General features: G+C 43.1%; 1 protein-coding gene across 3 annotated transcripts in view; it reads left to right on the top strand.

Annotated features, from left to right (window-relative positions):
* SUSD6 (sushi domain containing 6) overlaps positions 1 to 22952 on the top strand; it is an 81017-nt gene that overhangs the window by 35742 nt on the left and 22323 nt on the right. For 2 of the 3 annotated variants that reach the window (XM_062619189.1, XM_062619190.1), the window contains exons 2-3: positions 1908 to 2095; positions 7678 to 7707. In XM_062619189.1, the coding sequence (XP_062475173.1) occupies positions 1975 to 2095; positions 7678 to 7707 (151 nt within the window). In that variant the 5' untranslated portion in view covers positions 1908 to 1974. Of the gene's footprint in view, positions 1 to 1907; positions 2096 to 7677; positions 7708 to 22952 lie in introns of those variants that run through there. The other variant, XM_062619191.1, reaches the window with a different exon arrangement.

Here is a 22952-nt window from a genome sequence, read left to right as displayed (position 1 = left end):
CCTTGGCTCCTTGTCTGTGGAAGGTATGATAAATCTGTAATATGTGCTACAGGCGTAGTGGGATAGCTTCATTTCTTCCCTTCCCCCTTCAAATGAAGCAAGAAACAAAAGGAGCAGACAGAGTTTATTGTAGCATCAGCTACAGACTTGCCACATGGCAGTTTAAATGTCATCTTGAAATGATATTTCAAGGCAGGGGTGTACGCAGACAAAGAATCCTTCTTCGGTAGAGACTAATTGACTTGAAAGCCCTTTTGTGAAGTGAATATGTGCACAGCAGTGACACGGATCTAAGGAAACCCTCTTGTCACTAGCATGACTTCCAGGTTTAATGACAAATTGCATATTCGCTCCCATAATGCAGCTTCTTTCTTTCCCCTGAGTAATTGGAAACGTGAGTTGTAGCTGTTTTGAGTTGTGTGTTTCTCTCGTCATTGCTGGTGTGTTGAGTTCATCTCAGAAGTACTTAAGGATCTGTAAGTCATACAGCTTTACCTAGTAGTAGGAGTATTAGTGCAGGTCTCCAATCTGTTCTCGCAGTTAGGAAAGAGTATAATATCCACCTCTGCACTGCTCAAATATGTTTGGAGGTATCCAGCAGTTCTGAATTTCTGTGGGAAAGCTGGCTGAAAACAAAACCACCCCAAACCCCAAATTTACAATATGAATATACATTTAAGTGAAGAAGCTGTATCTGAACGGGATTTCCCTCAATTAAAAGTATTCCCTTGGTCAAGCGTAAAAAATCCATTATTTTCTGCGTTGCTGGTTTGTTTTGTTTTGGTTTTGTCCCCTGAGAGCTTTAGATCTTTGTGTAAGGAATAGCGTAATAGAAGTGTTGAAATGTGTCTCCATGTGGTTTTGGGGGTGGGTCTGTTTTGAATTTTAGTTTTGGGAGGGTTTTTTTTTTTTTTTTGTGGGAGGGTTGTTTTTTGGGGGGTAAGGGGGGGATTTTTATTTTTATTTTTTACTCCAATCACTCACCCAGTTGTTTTTATCTCACTTTTCTCCTTCCTTCTTTGCAAAACCAGTACACACAGATTTTTAATGTCAACTTTCATTTGTGAGCACTGGAGTTACACATGGCAGTTACTGATCCAGGTCCAAAATTACCATTGGAGGTCTTGCAGACTAAAACCGTACTAACTTTTAGGACATGTGTTCTGCTGAGTCTTTTCCCTTCATTAAGGGTTGGAGTTCAACTTTGTGCTTTCTTGATTTCCCAGCTGTGCTTTGTGTGTGTGTACAAGTCTAGTTTTGTTGTGACAGTGCCTGATAGGCTGTGACTGTATCCCTCAGTCCTCAGGTATGAGCAGTGTCACATCCTGCAGTTTTAATTGCTATGCTCTGTACCATCAGAACATTATATACCTGAGGTTTGGGAGCTGGTTTACATTCCTCCTCATAAGCCTGCCTGCTTCCTGGCTGTCAGGATTGCTGTGCCTCTCCAGGTGGCTGAAGAAGCATTTGATTTATATATCCTAGCTGTCTAGTACAGCCTGCTGCGTCTTGGAGACCTTCTGAAAGGTGGTGGGGTGTAGGAAGGTTGGCACTCTTGAAGTTATTTTGAAGTAAATTCTCCAGATGCTATATCCTCTGGGGTTGTCTTGAAAGGAAAAGCTGAAATTAATTGTAAGCTTAGGCAGTCTTCACACCTGAAATATTAGAGGGCGAGTGAAAAGTAATGATCTCTCTAGAATGCAACAAGTTTTAGTATTTCGTATGTGGAAGGTTGCCTTTTCTGCTCCTGTTAGCTTGGGAACTGTGAATACTTGGTAGACTCCTAAATGACAGAATATGCAAAAGGTTGCTCTTGTTTTGTTTCTGAATTTCCCTTTTCCTTCCCCTCCCCAGATGCTGTAGGTGTTTGGCTCAACACTTACTGTTTCTTGTCTTTGTTTTTATAGACTGAGGTGCTCCTGATCAACCAGATCTTTCAGGAATTTTCAGAAAAGAGACTTTGGTGGGTAAAAGATGTGCCATGGAATGGTAGCACCAAAGAGCAACACAGGATCGTCTCTTGCCTTGACTAGACATGGGTTATGTCTTCTGCTAGTTATCTTTGGTACCTTTATCTTGGAAGCACAGGCCACAGGTAAGTGAAACCTTTGCAAACACTGCAGGGAGGAGGAGATACAGAAGTATGGAGGTGGCCTTATATTTTTATGGGGAAGCTGGTGATGGTTAATGCATTTATACCCATCTTTTGGTACTCGCAGGAAAAATTCCATTGCTGCTTGTTAAGCAGATGGCAGTGTTTGAACTGAAAGTTTTATATATTAGTAAATAAGTGGTTTTCCTTTACTCTGTAATTTTTGTCCCCTCCACTTTTCTCATTTCACTGCAGTTGGGAGCACTTGGACCATCTCAAGAGCAAGGACCACATTTTAGCTGAGTGAGATTTTCATGTAGACAATCTTACCTGTATACCCTGCAGCAACTGTTCATGTGAAATAATTTTGAAAGCACTGACTGTCTTCAGCTCTTTCCAGAGCTGATTAATCTGTTCAGTGTTCTCTTGTGTGCTATCTTCTGACACCTCAGCACCTGCTAACTGCACCCCTCTGTTAGATCCTCTTTTGCAGCTTCAGCTTTTCCCCTCTCCCCTTTCTAACTTTTTGATATTTATTTAATGGGCAAGTGTTGTGAATAATGTAAATAGCAGCATGATGGGATGATATGTAAATGTCAGCAGAGATGAGGGGATCTGCCTTTTAGAAATGAAAGGAAGAAAAAAGTATACTGGATGCTCACAAGGTGGCTCATGATGTAAAGTACATGCTTGTTTACCCAGTATGCCCTGAAATGTGTTTTCTCTCAGACCAACCTTGATGTAGCTTTTGTCTGTAAAGAGGTGCCTAATCATAAGTGGCATGGGGTGGAAGAAATAACTTTGTGTGCTCTTGCACAGAACTTTGAAGGAGGTTAGTTCCGAAAAGGCATGTGTGTTTGACTTCAGCATCTGTTGCAATGCAGAACATTAGCTTGCCTTTGAAAGGAAACTTGAGTTCTTGACATACTCTAAAAAGTCTTATTTATTTGACGTATCGTGGCACCTGAAAATGTCCCATGACCACCACTCCTCAGCACCAGTGAAGCTTGAATTGGCCTCTCCGTGGTAGAGCAGAATAAATGCTAGTTGCCACATGCACTCAAAGCCAAGGTTATCCTACATGGAAAAGTCTGCTGGTCCTGAAAGCAGGAGGAAGAGCTGATCTCCTTTTAGTATTTCTGGCTCTTCAAGTTGGAAGGGAGAGGCTGCTGAAATTGATATCCCAGACTTGTACATCTTTCTGGCCTGATTTTGGCTTTGTAGGTACTGAGAGGTGGGGAGTACACACAAGAGAGTGGCAAACTCTGGGTAAGAGAAGGCTGTGTGGAGACCTCATAGCAGCCTTCCAGTATCTGAAGGGGGCCTATAAGGGTGCTGGGGAGGGACTCTTCATTAGGGACTGTAGTGACAAGACAAGGGGTAACGGGTTAAAACTTAAACAGGGGAAGTTTAGATTGGATGTGAGGAAGAAGTTCTTTACTGTAAGGGTGGGCAGGCACTGGAATGAGTTGCCCAGGGAAGTTGTGAATGCTCCATCCCTGGCAGTGTTCAAGACCAAGTTGGATGTAGCCTTGGGTGATACGGTTTAGCGTGAGGTGCCCCTGCTCATGGCAGGGGGGTTGGAACTAGATGATCTTAAGGTCCTTTCCAACCCTAACTATTCTATGATTCTAACTGTCAAGAACACGTAGTCAGAGTGGGACAAGGTCCTTTTGGATCTGGTCTGTCCTTGTTTTTTTCCAGTCTTGCTGTTGTTGGTGATAACGTCACTGCCTCATTTCAGATATGTCTGTCAGATATGCCTTCCAGCCTGGGGCTGGAGTGCACCATCCCTATCTGAAACGCCTATTACATTCTGCAGCACATTCAATTGAGTCTGTAATCAGTATGCAAATGCCTTGTGCTGCATGGGGCTGCTGCGTGGGGAAAGGCAGCCACAAGACTGGCAAGCCTTCTTAGTATCATTTTTTGAGTCATCAGGTCACATTAACGAAAGCACTAGTTAAGCGTTAAGCATGTCAGAAGACTCTTTTCTGCATTGTTTCCCTTTCTGTGTTACTTTTGCTTCAGGACCTGAAACCAGCTGTGGAAAACTGATCAAGGCAGATCATCAGCTAAATAGGATTATAGTGGCTGGGCATGAACCATTTCCTGAAGGGGAATTGAGAAAGTGAGTGCATGTGAAGGGAAGCCCAAGATCATAGCAGAGGGCAAGTCATGAAGGGGGGAAACATCCTAGGGAATGTCTTGCTGGGGAGAGCTTCTATGCACAGGTTTTGTGAGAGTGGGAGGTATCAACCCAGCTGCTAGTTGCTGGGAGGGATGGGGGTGCTCAGCAATGTGTCATGGGCCCAGAGAGCTGCACCTGCAGCAGCACGCCAGCCATGAGTAACACTAATGAGCAAGTCAGCCACGGAGGAGAGAGCCAGATGGAGAAACAAAGAACACTAGCGAGGCACTTGGAAAATCATCTTTCCCTCATCTTTGTCCCCCACCATCTTCGCTTCATTACTTTACACAGCAAAATCTTTCAGAGGAGGCAGAGCAAAGCAACGTTAACATGAAGCAACAGATTGTATTAAATCTCTTGGTGGTAATGCTTATCGTGAATAAGGGGCCAGCGTGACACGCTCATGATTGCTACAAAAGCTGAAGAATGTTCTCATAAAAAGACAGACAAGCATGGAGACAATGGCTGGCTCAGCTTTCAGTGAGAAAGCAGAGCTTGTGATTCATATGTTTAAAGCCATATGATGTATATTGTATTGCAATAATTTTGCTGTTTAGAAATTGTATTGCTTGAGTTCCAGGAGGCTTAGATATATTCATTTTGCGCACAGGAATGTGTTCTCTTTGCCACGTGTTTAATGCAGAGGGCAGACTCATTTCCAGTCAGCAAGCATCTGGTCTGTCCTCTGGTAATAAATTGATTTTTATTTATGCATGGATTTAAAGAAAAATCTTCAGTGTGTTGTCTCAAGCAATCTATCCAGATATCCTGGAGTGCCATGAGATGAGTATGATAAGTTGCTTAGTCACTAAACACTGTAGAATTTGGAGAAACTGCTCCTTATTCACAGGAAGATATTCATGAATCCAAAAATAACTGCTGCACATATTTTAACACAAAACAAGTGCAGCATTTGGTGATGGGCAAGCAATAAGGCTGTGTCAGAAGAGGAGGATATATGAAAACTTCAGTGCTGTTCAGAAATGTATTTCGAGCCTTTATTGCTGTTTTGCCTTTTCTTCCCCTGTCTGGGAAGTTCTCCAGGATTAGTTGGGGGAAGTAATGAAGGAATATGGAGGCAAAGAGGCTTGGAAAGCAGGGACCTAAAATACTGATGCTTAGCTCTTCATTGTGTCTTCTGTTTTCTTTTGAGGGTTCATTTGGGATGTATCCTCATGAAAGAGCCGGGATGCGTAGTGGATAGAGATGGGGAATTTTTGACATGTTGGAGAGGAGCAATAACACCCATATTACTTTTCTACAGATAATGCTTCTCCGTTATTTCTTTCTTACTGTCTTCCTCCGTTCTCTAGCCCTTAAGGTTATTCCCAAGCTCTCGGAGGCCTTGTGTTTATATCTCATTCACAATAGTTCTCCTATCTGGCCAGGCTATTTTTGGAAGGATAACAATGGATCAGAATAAGTTGCTCATTAAATTTTAACATGTAGTCTCTAAAGTACTCTGAAAGCTTCCTATCATTTGTGTTCCAAATGATGTAATCTGTGTTGGATTCATAACCAGCTGTCAGAAGCATATCAAAAAATAGGTTGGGCCTTTCATTATTGATAATAGTGTCACCTGGTCCTTGGAAATGCAAGTAAGGGTGTTGATAGAAGTATTAAACATCCCAAATTAAGCAAATATTGATACCCATAAAGGAAAGAGTTTAAATATTAACCTTTAAAAATTATTATTAATGCAGGCTGAGTGAATCTAAGTCCACTTAGATTTTAGCTGCAGCCTAATTTGTTGGCTGATCACATGTGAAATGCTATAAAGCTAGCTCTTTAATTTTTGGGATTGCCATTAAAGTGAAAATTAAGCTTGAATAAACTGAAACAACTTCATTCCTGTGTGTTGTCTCTGACGCAAATGCAGCCAATCTGCCACTTGCTGTTCTAAGGTCTTTTCAGTGCCAAGGTTATTCTGCACAGCTCTTCGATACCACTGGTATTTGTTTGCATTGCATAGAACAGCTTGTTAGAGCACACTCCAGTCACTGAGCATGTTCAGACTTGTTCCTGCTCTTTGGGAATCTGTGCAAAGCAGAGGTTTCCTTTGTCTCTGATTGTGCAGCTGTAAGGAAGGCGTTTGTGCAGCTATGGATGAATTCAGTGGTCATGCAAACAAGGACACTGTAACATCGGATGGCCAGACAGAAATGTGGGGAGGTGTCATGCATGAACAGAGGATCAGATCTTGATTCTAACTTCCAAGCTTCATTTGATTGTTGATTTGGAGAAATTACAGGGTCAGCTCAAAAGAGGGTGTAGTTCTGCATGGAAGAACTACATGAGCAGAGAAGAGATTTAGAGCAGCCTTGCGGAGAAGGACTTGGGGGTGCTGGTCGATGAGAAAATGAACATGAGCTGGCTTCAGTGTGCGCTCGCAGCCCAGAAAGCCAACCGTATCCTGGGCTGCCTCAAAAGGAGCGTGACCAGCAGGTCGAAGGAGGTGATCCTGCCCCTTTACTCTGCTCTTGTGAGACTTCACCTGGACTATTGTGTGCAGTTCTGGTGTCCTCAACATGAAAAGGACATGGAACTGTTGGAACAAGTCCAGAGGAGGGCCACAAGGATGATCAGGGGACTGGAGCATCTCCTGTGTGAAGATAGGCTGAGAAAGTTGGGGCTGTTGAGCCTGGAGAAGAGAAGGTTGCGTGGAGACCTCATAGCAGCCTTCCAGTATCTGAAGGGGGCCTATAGGGATGCTGGGGAGGGACTCTTCATTAGGGACTGTAGTGATAAGACAAGGGGTAATGGGTTAAAACTTAAACAGGGGAAGTTTAGATTGGATATAAGGAAGAAGTTCTTTACTGTAAGGGTGGGCAGGCACTGGAATGAGTTGCCCAGGGAAGTTGTGAATGCTCCATCCCTGGCAGTGTTCAAGGCCAGGTTGGACGAGGCCTTGGGTGACATGGTTTAGTGTGAGGTGTCCCTGCCCATGGCAGGGGGGTTGGAACTAGATGATCTTAAGGTCCTTTCCAACCTTAACTATTCTATGGAGAGAAGGGGAAGCACTTTCAGGTGCAATTCCTCCTCTCAGTCCCTTTGGAGACTTCAGTAAGGGTGGAGAGGTACAGAAGAGCATGGTGAAGAACTGTGGAATAATGGCCAGGCTGCAAAGGTGTCTGGGAAGTGGTTGCAGACAGGCCCAGAACTACAATATTCAGATTGTAATACTCTTATTGTTACTACACTGATCCAGGCAGTGATATTTAAGCAACTGTTTTGAAGCGATTAATAGGTGTTTCAAGAAGCCACACAACTTGTTTATTTTTAACCAGTTCTAATGGTTGAAGTATGAATTAAAGCTGTGTGGTGTTTACCTACCTGCTGGATTAAACCACAGCAGCATAATAGTAATCCTGAATTTTCACTTTGTCTGTCGTAGGTTGGCTCAGCAAATCCAAAGGACCTGCATGTGAGTAGACTTACATTCAGTGCTGTAATATGAGAAATGAGTGTGATGTTTTATTGGTTAATGTAACTGGCTATGAGCTAGGATTCCCATCACACTTCTGTTGTGTTGGATAGGCTAAGATCTCTCTCTGTTTTCATTGTTGGCCATTGTATTTGGGAAAGATGACTGCCCTCAGTTTGAGAGAGGAAGGTCAAGTTTGTATGTTTCACTCTGCTTGAAGGGATTCCTGTGCCTTCTAGAGCATTTAACTTCAAATTACTCAAGAAAACACAAATAGAATAAATATTTGATTAAAGCACACAAAGAGATGCTGCTTGTGAGAATTTTGAGAGGCTGCCAGAGAGGATTGAGAGGAGAGAGAGGGCAAGCTGAGGCAAAACCCTCTTTGTTCCCTTTAATCAAGAAAGATGAACATCTTATCACAGAGCATGACTCTGGATATATTCCATTGGACACTCCTGCTTCCTGCTTTCCATTTCCTGTGCTTGGAAAAAGTCTGAAGTCTTTCCAGTGGGCATGTTATCAATATAAATGTGGGAGGAATTGGGAAGCGTATTTGGCTTCTGTATCTGTTAGCAGGAAAATAAGCTGCAGCTTGAGCTAGAATGAGACAGACACAGCTTGTAACAAGCTGTAGTCAGGAGTGATTGTAGGGAGCTGAAGGCACTTGAGTAGCAAGCTCAAAAGTGCTTGTACCTTTGTGAGAGTAGTTGAAACTCAGTGACAGGAGCATGGCATTGTCTCAAGAAGTTGTACCTGCTTATCTGTGTGCACTGATCTGCATCTAAAATTCATTTTCTTTCTAATGAACTGAAACTTCTGGGGAGTGTTCATCTTCCTCTGCAAGCAGAAATTCCCCTGGGGCTCTGCTTTTCAGAGCATTGTACTGGAGTTGGAGGACTGCTGAATTGCTTGGTTCCAGATGCAGTGGAAGGGATTTGAAGTAACTCCTTAGGTATGGGGCTGCTTAGGTGAGTTACAGGATGTGCTAGGTGGATTGGGCTTGTTGAAGAATAAAATGAGCTTTTTGGCTCAACCTAGTACAGTGATCCTTTTATTATAGAATGGGGAAGAGAACAACTGGAGTTCCTGTGCTGAGAAGACTGCCAGATCTCAAGAGGTGATGGGATGCTCTCACACTGCTGTGTACCTTGGCCTGGCTGGTGCTTGCTGGAGGTGCCTCCTGTGTCCCTTCTCTGTAGGGCCAATGTTGTGAATGCAAGGATAAGTGCATTTATCTACTTGGTGTTAAAGGAAGCATTTCAGGGGAAGCAGAAGCCAAAGAACTGAACTGTAGGGTACCAAAAGAGCATCTTTATATCTTACAGGCTCAGCATTTTAGATCTAGCCAGTCATCTTAATTCTATGGGTAAAATTTTTCTTGTTTGAGATCAGAAAGAAACATGAATAATGCTTTTGAGATATATCTTTCACTTTGTCAGTAAAGGGAGAAGCATGTCTGATTTGAAAAATACTGTAGAGATAAGCATTTCTGGTGGATGAACATCTTGAATTTTCAGCTCTCAGGTAGGGAACAGGCATGGTAGGCCTGATGCATGCAGAGCCAGGCAGAGGCTGCTGCTGCTTTTCTGGCTTGAAGGAACATTTTCTATGTCCTGAGGAAAAGCTCAACATGGTGTGTAATGAGTTTTGTGTCAGACATACCCTTAGGTGTCCATAAAATTGTCCATCAGAAAATAAAACTGTTTTGTGATCCTATCAATTTTGTTGTTAAGCCAACTTTGCATTCTCTTTTGCTTCTTTTTCAGCAGAGGTATCAGCTGCTGAGACAACAGGTGAAGTTGTTCTGGTTTAGGTAGAACTAGAACATCTTGAAGACAGTGGAGGTACCTGGAGACTCTTAAGGCACAGAAAAGGACTAGAAGTGAGTGGAGATTTTTAGGAAGGTGGTAGAATAGATTGAAGGTGAGTAAGGGTCAGGGGAGAATAAGATCCTAGGAAGAAGAAGAGGGGAACAGAGCGGTACAGCAAAGCAGGGAGGTGAAGGCTTCCACAGGTGGAGTTGTGAAAAAGATCTTGGTGATTTAAAAAAAACAATTAGTTGTTTGATGGGTAAGTGCAGTGTCAGCCCTGAAAGAAGGTAGTATTTTTACTATGCAAGCAATTCAGAATGGTTGAGAAGAGTATGGCCTTGGGAGGAAAAACTCTAGTAGAAGTATATATGGGTGTGTTTGTTTTTGTTGTTTTTTTTTTTTTTTATTTTTGGGTTTTTGTTGTTTTTTTTTTTTTCTTAATACATCAGGATGCAGGATATGTCTTCGCAATATCAGGCTTTCAAGGCTTTTCCATATGCAGCAGGACTCGCTAAAGGGACACTGACAGAGAGTTTAAGAATTTGAGGGTTATGAAGCGTGTGTGCCCTCCAGGGACTGAAGCTTCAAGGCATGAATCTCCTCAAGGCAGAAGCAGAGGAGAGCAAAGATGACAGTTACTGAAGCACTGGCTGTGTCTGCATACAAGTGCTTTCACATCATGGCTGGGGATCTGGTAGGGAGAGAAACTGCAAAAGACCATATAGCAACCATATATGAAACAAGACATGGGGAGGAATTTCAAGTGGAGGTTGCTGCTATGTTTAGAGAAATATCTGTTACTTTCTCAGAAAGTTCTGCTTTTCTTAGTTTGTGTTCAAATTAAAGAGTTAAAAGCTGCTTTGCTCTCCCCCATCATCCTGCATTTATTTGGCTGCTATACCCGCTGTAGAGGAACCCTTCCTTGTAAACAAGATAAACCTGTTAAAGCTGCTAGACCCTGGATCCTTGTCAGCACCAAGGTATTTATTGGTCGCTGCTCATGTGATGTTTTCCTGGTGGGTCCTGTGTGTCACCCTATGCATGAAATGAAGTTATATCAGGGTAGGTTAGGGACTTCTGGTGATGCTTCTTTTCTGGACCTCCAGCATCCTGGAAATTGATATCCAGGAGACTTACCTGATGCTGTGGACACCTTTAGGAGCATGCTTCCTTTGTGTCACACAAAGCTCACAGCTGTTGGTTTATCCTTGCTGGAAGAGAAGTGTTTTTTTTTTAACATTGTTTCCTCTGGCCCATTCCACCCCTATCTTCAGATCAGCTCACTTTGAAACTCAGAGTCCTGGGGATGTACCTGAGTAACCAGTCTCCAGTAGCTGAAGGTTTAGACCTGCTGACATGCTTTTTGGGAAGAGCCAGTACTGTCAGAGTTGAGCTGAGCCATGTGTTATGCTGCAGCACATTTTTACTTCTCTTTAGCACGGGCAAAGGATCATAACTGTAATGCTCTGTATTATCCTAAAGCTAGCACTTCTTCCATTCTGTTGGTGGTTTTCTTTCCCTAGAAAAAGTAACTTCTGAATCCTCCTGGAGATCAGCCTTCAGGTTTCATTGTAAACACTTTTTTTGGCATAATTAACTTAGGTTGTATGATACTAAGAAAAGATAAAGGTTTTGTCATTTGAGTAATTAGGTTTGACTGTGACTTTATCTCAAATGAGGATATTATTCATTGTTTTCTGTGTAAGCTGAAAAGCCTGAACATAGTCACAAGCTGCAATGAGTTTGCCTTTGAGTGCAACTCATAGTGAAATTCATTAAAATGGCAAGTTTGTTTTTCCAGTTGTATACTTTCAGTCCACCATTTCTTTGTCTTTCCCAACAAGCTAGTTTTGTTGCAAATGTTGTGGTCAGCAGCCCAAAGGAGAAGTTAGTCTTGCTGCAATGTAGAAGTATGATGTCCTTGAGCTACTGTAATTTTAACCTTCGGGCCTTTCTGGTTTGAATTTCTTTATTTGTATTTACTTCTCAAATACTTGAATGTTAGCTTTAAGTTGATGGTTTTCACTTTGGTAGTGGCTGTTTCCTCCATGGCATTTAGTAAGCTAGACTCCACTTTTGGAATAGTTGGGAGAGATGTACAGTGCTGGGAGAGGTGAGCTGTCAGTGTTTCCTTGGTCATGTTTGGTCCCACTTTAACCAGCTCTTTGCAGTCATGAGCTGATTCCATGTAAGAGTTGAGTTTGAATGGGTACTGGGGGGGAGTGGCATGAGGGAAAGGGGATGTTGCAACCTGCCATCTGGTGTGCAGGTAGGGCTGCTCTTGGCATCCTTGATTCTTGCTGTCAGTAAAACGAAGACAGACTGGTAGAAGCTGCTAATTAGGGGTGTTGTGAGGAGATTCATTCTCTTGACTGCAGTCAGGTGAGCAAAGGTTTGACTATTTTACTGCATACCTCTGGCCACTTCCCACTTGTTTGAGGCAGGTCGGGAGTATTTCGCGCTTGGCTGTGTCAGGTGCTGTGGAGAGACTTAAGAGGATGAAAATGAATGTCTGTTCTGCATCCTATCCCAGCAGGGAAGCATCTATTGCTATGTCTGCTTCCATTCGTTGAACTCTTAATTAGTTTCTTGAAGTGGAGAACATTTTTCTCCTCACATTGGTTGGTTACTAGCACCAAGGGAGAGTGCCTGCAGAACTGAAGCTTTTGTAGCTTTAATTTAAAAATTATTTGGATTTGGTGGCAGCATTTCAAAGCTGCTTACCTGTGTGCACCCTGCACAGAAGACACCAAATGCATCTCCCTTCCCAGAGCAGTCTGTCACCTTTCTTCTTTCTGTGAGAATAGAGGTTGACCTCTTCATTAAATGCAGATACTTCTCTATAGGTAGAAGTTCAAACACCTAAGCAGCAGTGGGATGACTGAACTTCCAAGGTGACAAGAAAAGAAGTTCCTGTTTCTTTTCTAGCAGAAGGGTTTGGGCTCTCATGTATTATTTCTGTAGTGTTAAAGTAGCTTCATCCACATAGTAAAGTGGGAATCACTGTAAACGCAGCAGTGTTAGTGGAACGCAAATGTTGTTTCAGTCTTAAGCTTGATTTTCCAGTTAAGCTGTATTTCACTGAATGTAAAACTTAGCTTATTTACTTCTCGAACATTGTGGTGATGGTCTCCCTGTCAGTTGTTATATATTGTGTGGTGGCAGGATGAAACCTGTGGTGCCTGATCCTATCTCTGACCTCCCCACAGCAACTAGTTTGAGTTGCTTTTGCAGGGAAGTTGATGGCTCTCCGTCCCTATGGAGTAACTTTCTCCATGGGAGAGATTCCTCCCCAGGGCTAAGCTGGTTCATGGGGTTGTGAGGATAGATGTATGTGTGTTGATCAGTTTCTTTGAGCTCCCCTGTCCCAGTATCTGTTGTGCCCAGTTTAATGACCAGCTGTAGCAATTCTTACTGCTGTACAGTTGTTCAGCAGTAGCAAGAGCGCAGTTGGGGACCTTCTGCTTTGCCTTTTTTCAAGTCTTCCCCGAGCCTGTCTTTGTTCTGGTGTGTTTGGAGAGCACAAGGCCATGGTGTACGGCTGCTGTGCCCCGGGCCCCTGCCCCACGCATCAATTCATCAGCTTGATCTTTCCACCCCGGCTCCTCGGGAGGGTCGGATGGCAGCTGCGGCTCCTGTCAAGCATGATGCCGGGCAGGGAGCTTTAGGGAGGAGAGTTACAAAAGACCCAGCTTAAATTGTCTATGTAAGGGCACAGCAGAGGCTCTGTCATGCAGGCCTCACCTCACCACTTGTCTTCTGGTGCTATGGTTGTAATGACATTAGCATTTCAAAAAGGGGATTACCACAGCCCTCTGGTTCTGAGGGGAGGATATTTTGGCTGTTACTTGACAAGCTGCTTTCTGGCCATCTCTCCTTTTATTTTTCTTGCATGTGGTTCCTGAAGGGTTGGCGAAGGTGGTTACACCATGTTAATCCTGGATTCTTGCTGCTGTTTGTTGGCCTAAATGTGGCTGGTAGATGTGAAGTTGTCACATTCTTGCTGTCACAGTTGACAGCACTTTCTTGCTGATTTGAAGAAACTGTCTTGAGAATTTCCTAATGGAAAAGTTAAATTAAACGCTGTATGTTGGGGTCACAAGTGTATGATGAAGTATCCTGAAGTCATGCTTATAGGAAGAAGTTAAGGTAGTTTGTCTCGTATATTTCAGCCAAAGGAAATGGGCAGCACACGTCTTATTCATTGCCTGCCTTCCACACCTCTCGTGATACCAAAAAAGCGCTTTCTCTGCTCATGCATATGGTTTTATGGTGGTTCCTTGGGAAAAAGATGGTGTTTTTATAAGGTGGCCTTTACAAACAAAAATTCCTTTAGTGAAACTAAACTCCTGATGCTTGCAACTCTGGTGCATTACTGTCACCTCAGATCAATGTCCAGCTGATCTTCATTTTTCAGTGAGTTCACTTTTTCTTTCTGATGTTGCTTGTGCTGGAAATTTGCATTAAGTCCCTGTGTACACTGGGCCCTAGTGGAAAATCCCCATAGCTGCTATCTCCTCTCCAGTTCCATTAGCTGTAGAAATGGTGGGTCAGGCCAGGCAGGTTGGGCATCTAGTCCCTGGGGGAAGGGAACAAAGGCAATTGTCTTGTTTGCCTACCAGAGATAGGCAAGAATACTTTGTGCAACCTTTTCAACCATATGTGGGTCCTAAAATTAGTAGCTGACCCATAGTATCCAAATTAGGAGATCCTTGGCTTGACTGTGTGCCCATGGTTGGAGGGCATGTAGCAGAAAATGGTGGTGGTTGCCTGGAGCCTTGACCTGAGTAGTATTGCTTGTGCTGTGTGTACTGAAGTGCTGAATAAGAAGGGAAAGGAGTGTTTTGAAGAGATGTTATTAGATGCTTAGGTTAAAGTCTTCATATGCCTTAATCTTTGCATGTGCCCATTAAGGACTTGCATGTTCATGTAGGGCATAGCTTACTAAGTGGTTTTGCAAAGCAGTGCTGGTTTGAGTCGGGGCCTTCCCTTGCTCTGGGTGTTGCTGGGAGCAGCCTTGGGCTGGGACTCCCGAAGTGAGTCCTGGCTCCTGTGCAGAGACAAACAGCCAGACATCAGCTGGAAGAGCTGCATAGGTTTTGAGAGAGGTGGCAGGCCTGGGCCATAGATAAGCTGTCCCTCAGAGCATCAGGGAGGAGGAGAAGTACAGTTTTCTCTGTAAACACAGTACCAGGTACTTGGTGTGCTGAGGAAGGGAGGCATTTAACTTTTCCATGTGAAAACAGGAACTGTGGAAGGCCTTCCAGGAGTGTGGTGGCTGCTGATGTGTGTGTTGATTCAGTGTATTTCTAACTCTGCCAGTCTCCAGGCCTGTTCTAAGCTGTTTATTTCTGTAGAGCACACATCTGTCCATAAGCTTCAACAAGGATGGAGTCTGTGTCTACACAGTAAGATGTCAGCAAGGATGGTGGGGCTTTTGGGTGCCCTGTGCCTCAGATGAGCTGGACAGGAAGCACAAAGCAGCAGAGATGCAAGTCTCTATGGTCACTGTCTTGTCCTGTCCCTTTTTCTGGTTCTGCAGATGCACCAGCAGGCACAGCTATGCAAATCTGCTGGCTGTCTCCTTGGGAAGTTAGTCACTGAGTCGCTGTGCCACCAATTCTAGTAGCACAGGCTTTTGAATTTGCATTTAAACTAAGCTGCTGTGCATCTTTGTGTGGCTGGTTTTGGAATGTGTGAGTTCCTGCATCCTCTTTTCAAAGCACCTTTTCTGGTAGTGATGTTAGGAATTAAATATTCAGAATTATGGTGGAAGCAGGCTGGAGAGAAAACTGTAAATCTGAACGCTGTGAATGGAAAACCTGAGAACTAAAGAATGCACAAAACAACAAACAGCCTTGATTCTGAGGGGCTGATCAAAATTTGGGTTTACTTGGCAAGGGGACACCCTCTGTCATTCTTTCCAGTCTCGTGGCAATTATTGTTTTAAGGCTTGCAAGAGAAAGATAAGGGCTGCAAAAATCAGAATTAGTAAGTGCTGGTCATAGTGTTTAGTGGTATAAGAGCATTTATAATTATGGAGCAAGAGGAGGGGAAAAAAGCATGAAGGAGAAAGTAGTTTTATTTCCCTTGCTCCCTATTTGGTTTAATGAATTTAATTACTTGGAAATAGCTAGTAGCAAACTTGTGGGCTTTTCCAAATGTGCTTTTAACAAGACAGCAAATTTTAAAAGAAGAGGCAATTCAGTAAAAATAATTGAACACATAAGAACTTAACTGCTGTATCCCCCATTGCAAGTGCTTTCTGTCAGTAGATGTTAAGAGAACTAAATTAATATGCCTCTGATGTACTGGGAGGGAAGAAACCAGGGCAAGAAGACACAATTCTAAATGCAGGGAAGCAAGTGAGTTACCAACTTTCAAATAGATCCTTGTAATAAAGTTGTTCGTTCTTTTGTTCCTGTCAGCATGAAATAGAGACAAATATGGCAAGGAAATGGCTGAGCAGAGTAATGGGATTCTGTGTAACAAGCAGCAAGAGTGCAGGAGGCAAGAGAAAGGAGATGGGGCAGAATGCCAAAAAAGGAATTTTGTATAAAAGAAGCTTGTATCAGAAATCCCTCCCTTCTTAATGGTATAGTTTAGTTTCCATTTAATTGTTTGCTCTTTTGTCAGCTTAAACTGGTCTTTATAAAGTGATACGGTGGCTAAGTAAGTAAATAGCAAAGAAAAATTGCATTGCATCTTCTTTAAATCAGGGAAGATATCTGGTGGGATGGCTTTGGTGTCAGATATATTTACCATTAAATGAAATTTTCCAAAGTGCTTGCGTCCTACTGGTAATCACTGGTTGGGAGAGAATGTCTCAAGTCATGTGAGCACTGCCCAGTGTGTTTAACAATCTGAAAGAGGGATTTAGTATCCTGCTGCTTAAATTTGCAGGCAGTGCAGTGCTGAAGGAGAGCTGCAAAATTCCAGTGGTGACTTGAGTAATCCAAGACTACTCTGAGTGACAGAGCAACTGAATAACATCTGGAAATTGATGAACAGAGTTGCTTCAGGAAGGCAGGGTAGAGCCATATGCTTTTTCATTTCCTCTTGGTGGCTATGTACCCCCAGACAATAGTAATTATCTGTAATAAAAAGTCTACCACCAGTACAACAGAGCTTCCTATTTCCAGCTCGTCCAGTTCTGTGATGAGGACAGACACATTGTCAGAGTTGTCTGGGCCCTGAATACTGATGGAGGGAAGCTTAATTCTCCAGATGCAATTCTACCTGAAAAGATGCTTCTGTGTTCCCGGTTTGCCCATTATCAACAGGCTTTTCTGTTATCTTCAGCATTGGTATGAGCCCTACTGTGAGGACTCCCCAGGCCGTAATTTATTAGAAGCCAGTATGCTGAATAAAGTAATTTTATGCAGCAATGGTGAGACAGTTTGTGGTTTTCTTGGAGATATTTTTTGTCAAGTCATCAAGCAGAGTGTTTGAAAGCTACATGCATGTATTTTGGTCAGTCTTCTCAGGTGCTCAAATATGGAACAAGCATGTCCCCTGACTGGAGCCAGTACAGATGGTATAGGACAGAAGTAGCTGTTTATTCTTGTCCTTGAAGCAGCTCTTGCAAAACCATCCTTCCTGTTATGTGGAGTCCTGCAGCCCCGGAGATCTTGACTGCAACATAGTTCTGTCTGTACAGGTTTTTTGTGCTTCCAGACAGCTTACTTCAGTCTAGTAGGCTGTGATTGCTCAGTAGGCTTTCCATGTTCCTGTTGGTGTGAACCTTGTTTTTAAATGTTTTAACCATTTTTTCTGAGGGGTGCCAGGTCCCTAATTTTGTACCTATATTTGCCTGACCTCCTCTCAGAATGGAGCATTACAGAAAAACTACTTTTCTGGGAGCTTTTTGCAGAGTCTAGACTGGAAATCTGTTGCCAGTAAATGTGTTAGGGTGGGATTAGAAGTTTCAAAGGAGTAGTCTTCAGAACGTGTAGTAATAGTACATGTAGTTCTGCCTGCAACATGATGACAGCTTCTTACTTTCAACCTGCTTTAAATGTGGTTTTGCTTTCCAGTGCAAGCAGTTCCCGTAATTGTCAAAGGTCTGTGCCTCTGAATAAGAAGTTATATGACACAAACAGCTTCTGTTATGGAGGAATGCTCTTGTTGGAGTGTGTTCTACGCACTGGGGTGATATTCCTTGCCATTGTGGAGCTGAAGAGGAGCGGGAAGGGATAACTTCAGAAAGTGCAGCTATTGAGAAGAAAACGCAGGTGCAGTTGTGTAGCTCGTTCTTCCCTGCAGAAGGGTACTGCAGAAGGGACACTAGGCCTGGCACTGTGGTTGTTGCAGGATAGTGTGGGTTCAGCATCCTTCCAGAGCAGCAGAAGAGGTATTGTGACTTGGTTTCTGTTTACCCTGTGAGCTAAAGAGTAAATGTCAACTGTCTGATTGTCTCTTCCACCCTGAGAATAAGAGTGACAGCGACAGCTTTGATGTGCAGTAACTACGTTGCTATGATTTGCCTTCATGGCTTTAGGTTCTGATGCTTGTGGGGGTAGGGCTATGAAAGTAGATCATGGCATTTAATACGACAGGCACCTCCATGCACCTTACTAATGAAGCTATACCAACTGGGAAGAAAATGGGGAGGAAAAAGTCCACTTTCATAATCCAGGTGACTTTTCCCAGTGCTTGGGAGGCCTTTGCCCTCTTTGTCCTCAGGCAAGGTACAAAGAAAAAAAGAACAGAAATGAGCAGTGGGTCTGTTCTGTTTTTTTTTATGAACATCCTAGTTTTCTAAACACTAAATTCTGTTTCTGCTTCTTGGGGAGTCACCTTTATGTTTGATGGGAGTTGACACAGTATAATGGTGTTTAGGCACAAAATGGCCTTTTGCAAAATTGTAGCATCAGTTTAAGAACTGAGAACCTATTTTAAGGTTTGTTGCTGGGTAACCCTTTGGGAGAATGAAAATCTATTTCCTGGCAGTGCTAGGTCTTGAACATGAATTTTTGAAAGAGTGACTTTGAAATCCCTGGGTACTTGGTGAAAAGATCCAGAGATTTCAGGAAAGCACTTTTTATACTTTGATCCACACATAAAATCCTCTTGTGAGGTTTTAAAAGGCTCTTGCTTGCATGCACAGAGGGAATGTGGTGTTAGCTGAAGGATGTGTGGTCAGACTCCAGCTGAGTGCTCTGACCAGTGAGAAGAGATTTGGGAGGAGGGGACACAGAGGAGTGATTAGTTTAGATTGTGCTGTTGTTCAGTATTTCATTAATACCCTGATGAAAGATACAAATTACTACGAGGAAGTTCAGCTGGGAAGTAGATACTTCATTCTTTCCCAAACTTGAGTTACTTTCCACTGAGGCTGAGCTGTTTCCCAAGACTGTTATCCTCTGTTCTCCATATGAACTACTAGATGTAGCTATTATGAGTAGTATCCTAGATACTTAGTGTGGTTAAAGTAGTTTTTTCTAAAAAGGGAATAGAAAAGACGGGTAGATAAGGGGCAGAATAAAGGATGGCACTGCAGGCTGACACCATCAACACTCTGAAAATGAATGCAGCAACCACCTTTGAACAGCCTTTGACTATAATTGTGCTGGGAATGGGAAGAAAGTTCTGATGGTGTCTGTGCTTGATGGGATGTATCTGGTGAGAGGGAGTAACTGCTGTATGCTGAGCAAACTGTATGGAGGTGGAAAAGATTGAAAGAATGGAAAACTTCCAAAAGTTTCAAAGAAGGATTTGAGGTATTGTTATACTGCCTCTTGCCCTGGTAGCAATTTGCTGCCTGCTAAATGTAGCTCTGCAGTGTCTGTTGCCTTACCACTAAGATAGTGTTTTTTCTGTTATTCCCTTTCCTTAAAAGACTTCAAATCCCATTTTCCCCAGTCATATAGAGGAGATGGGGAAACATGCAAACAAAACCAGGAAAGCTCTGAGTAAAGGATATGTTTCTGTGTTTAGTACGAGAATGGCTTTGTAATACCTGCTGTAGGTCCATAGGCTTCCTAAACAGTGTATGTTCAAGATACCATGTGTTCCTTGCAAACTTGACTCAAGTGATCAAGTCTTGGTCTGGAGCTCTTCAGCTTCTGTTTATGTTGTTACCCCTGTAATGCTTCTTCTTCCTGATTAAATGTGTGTTGCTGTTATGTGAAATTCTCCATATTGGTGTGAAGAAGAGATTGGTTACAGAACAGTAACTGATAGTTTTAGTAAACAGTTTTCTTCTGGGACTCTGTTTTACAGTTTGGACACTAATTTATCAGCACCAAACTAATTTCCTTCCATGCTGTTTTCCCCTACTAGTTCTCAGAAGTAAGACATCCATATCTGTTATTTAAGGAGTCTGCATACACAGCTGAGAGAGTTCCCAAGTGTGTCTCCCTGGAGGGCAGCATTTCTGCTATTTTTAGCATGATTTCTTTGGGTTTTCCATGTCCTTTGTGTGAGAAACTTCACTAACTGGCAAGAGGTTGAACCATACAGTAAATGGATCTCAAAGATACATGGGAAGCTTTCACTCTGCTACCAGGAAACCAGTAAGTGCTATTGGGCATTTTTACCAAGGCGTCTGGTAGGCTGGGCTCCCCTGAGTAGCTGAAAAGACACCATGATTTAGCCTAGTATAGAGTTACTACATCTTGGAAATGGTTGGTGAAGGCAGACTATCTGTGTACTGTTCATTTTCACTGTGTCTGGGGTCTTCATTTGTGTTAACTGGTAAATGCCATCTAGCCGTAACACTTGGTGGTTTATTGCCTCTCTACTTGAACTACAACCCAGAGGGTGCAGTGGGAGAAATATGAACATCTGCTACAGAGAGAGAAAAATGCATTAACTTCTGAATCATCTGTTTAAATGAGGAGGGAGACTTTGCAGTTCAGGGAATTCATGGAGCATAGAGAGACCCTGAATTCTACCGGGGACATGGGGGCAAGGGTGGGGATGCAGTGGGATGTTGAATTAGCATAGGAAGTGTTCAGAGGTAGACACAGTGACTGAGAGTGGGCTGGAGTCAGTGGCTTGCACATCTGGCTTGACCTTTAGCTGCCTTTCTGGAAGGGCACAGGGCACCTGAAGGCTTTGTGCCATACCTGCCAGCTTTGTGTGGATGTCTAGTGCCTCAGAACTAACTGAGCCCTGATTGACCCCTTTGTCTGGAGAGCCCAATGTAAGAGGTGTTTCTTCAGCTCTGTGAAAAAGTGACTTGGGAACATGCATGGGTCAGTTTTTAGGATATGGGGTGTCCTGCGTGTTGGGGAATCTTTTTTCTTGAAAGGCCCAGATGACCTGTTTGTGAGCTGCCTCTTCACAGAAACAGGGCTGGCTGAATCAGTGTCCAGGCCCTGTAGATGACTACCCGAAGCCAGGCTACTTTGGCAGAAGCTTAGTGGGGCCTGCAAAGGTGTGTGTAAGGCAGCAGTTGGATCTGTACAGGAAGGGAGATCCAGCTGCAGAAACTTTGCCCCAGCAGCAGTAGTAACACGGAGGCCTCTGCTGAGAGAACACAGAGGAAAAGAGCAGCATAACCTCTGCCCTCCTTTAGTTTAGGCTTTTGATAATGTAAGCACTCTTACTGGGGAAAAAAACCCAGATGCTTTTTCAAGGGGTTTGCTTGTTTGTTTGTTTTGATGGTTTTTTTTGTTTTTTTCTTTGGGGGGGTGGGGGTGGGGGTGGTTGTTTTTTCTGCTAGGTTAGGGCAGTATTAGATAGGAGCACTGATACTGGGGAAGAGCCTGGGATTTGGATACTTGCTTCCTACGACATGAATCCATGTGATGATGTGGGAGGCAGGTCTGGGTCCAGCTGTGCTAGCGTGAGGGCTCCCCAGGGTCTTCTCAGCATTCCTCTGAAGTCTGGCTTCAGCTCTGCAGAAGATGGGAATGCTCATGAATTTTCCTCCATTTGTGCTCAGTGGAGCACTTCATGTGGCATTCAGGCATGCTGCTACAGCTTCCTTTGCTGCATTCTTCCCTCAGGAGCTTCTGAAATGCTCGTTCTCCATGTAAGGAACTTCTTGAAACTGCTTTGTTCTTGCATGGTTTGGGAAAGATTACATTGTGTTTTTTTAGCTGATGTGCTATAACTTCTCCTACTGTCTTGGTTACTCTTGCTTAATGTTTCCCTTCCAAAGTCTGAGTCAGAAGAAGGTGGTTGTGAAATCAGTGTCTACACATATGTATTCTGTGTTGACCAGAGTAGTGGAAAGGATTTTAATGTTCTAGGGAATTGTGAACTATACATAAATCCGTCAATCCTTTAAACAGTTACTTGTCTTTTGGAATAATCTGACCCTCCCACCTCATCCTGTTTGTCAGTATTTCATAGAACTGAGCTATTATAACCGTGTTTTATAATGTAAAGTTAGCATTTCATTCTTATGTGGTCTTCTGTCTCCCAGTGAAGACAAGGTTCCGCAGCAGTTGAGATAAAATTTAAAAGGTTGTCTTGATGGACAACAATTGAGACAAGAAGGAGCAAGTGCTGATGTAGTGGCTACTGTTGTTATCCACTGCTGGTTTTACTTAAGTATCACTGAAATGTGTGAAAACTGTCCTTGCAGGTAAACCCGAACAAATAAACCCACCAAAAGACAAAAACAACAACAAAACCCCAGCTAACCACACCATCTCTTTTATGGAGCTAGGTAGTAGAAGATTGTTGTCTGATGTGAAGGAATACTGGAGCTGAGCAGTTTTCTCATGCATGTTTGATGGAAGGTAGCTGTGAGGAGGACCAGCAGGACTTTAGGAAGAAGGAGGCAGAAGTGTAAGAAGCTGAAGAGTGACTTGAAATATCTCCAACCTAATGCTGTAAATGCTGGCTGGGAAATGCACAGAACAAGAAGCAATGAAAATGGTTTCATGTTGTTTCCTTGAATACCATAAGAATCAAAACAAGGTTTTGTAACAGCATCTGTAAATCAGCAGAGTTGAAAGGAAGAACCTGGCCTGCAACAGTCTCTTATTCTCAATAAGGTGGTATCCTGGACCCCAAGTTCTGGTTGACAGGAAACTATATTATTATTATTCAGGCTTGGCCTGTCGAAGTCAAGAGTGATCCAGGTAAAATGCTGTCATCAAGGTGTGATTCTGGGTACTTTATGCAACCAAAACTCAGTGAAGCATTTTCACACTGTTGTTACCCTATTAAGTGTATGTTGCCCTGAGAAATACCCTTGCTGGTTTAGTAAGAACTGCTCTGGCATGACTGATGATACTGTGTAGGTAAGATGTAGCTGAAGGAAGCTACCACTTGAGGTAGCTGAGCAAGTAAGTGCCTCAAAACAAGAAATGAAACTCAAGGAAATGTTATAAATAATATAAAAAAAAAACAGCTAGCACAAAAGGAGGCTTGTTGAGTTAAAATCAGACAGTAGCCCTGCAAGCTGGTAATATTGCATGTGTGTCCCTAGCTGTGTCGTTGTCCTGTTTATGGCAATAAAGGTTGAAG

Source organism: Pezoporus occidentalis, unplaced genomic scaffold (genome assembly GCF_034315485.1).
Source record: "Pezoporus occidentalis ecotype Australia unplaced genomic scaffold, CSIRO_AGI_Poc_V1 ctg21, whole genome shotgun sequence".
In the NCBI taxonomy this organism is placed as follows: Eukaryota; Metazoa; Chordata; class Aves; order Psittaciformes; family Psittacidae; genus Pezoporus; species Pezoporus occidentalis.
Note: the sequence above shows the minus strand (reverse complement) of the source record. Positions and strands in the feature narration are given on the sequence as shown.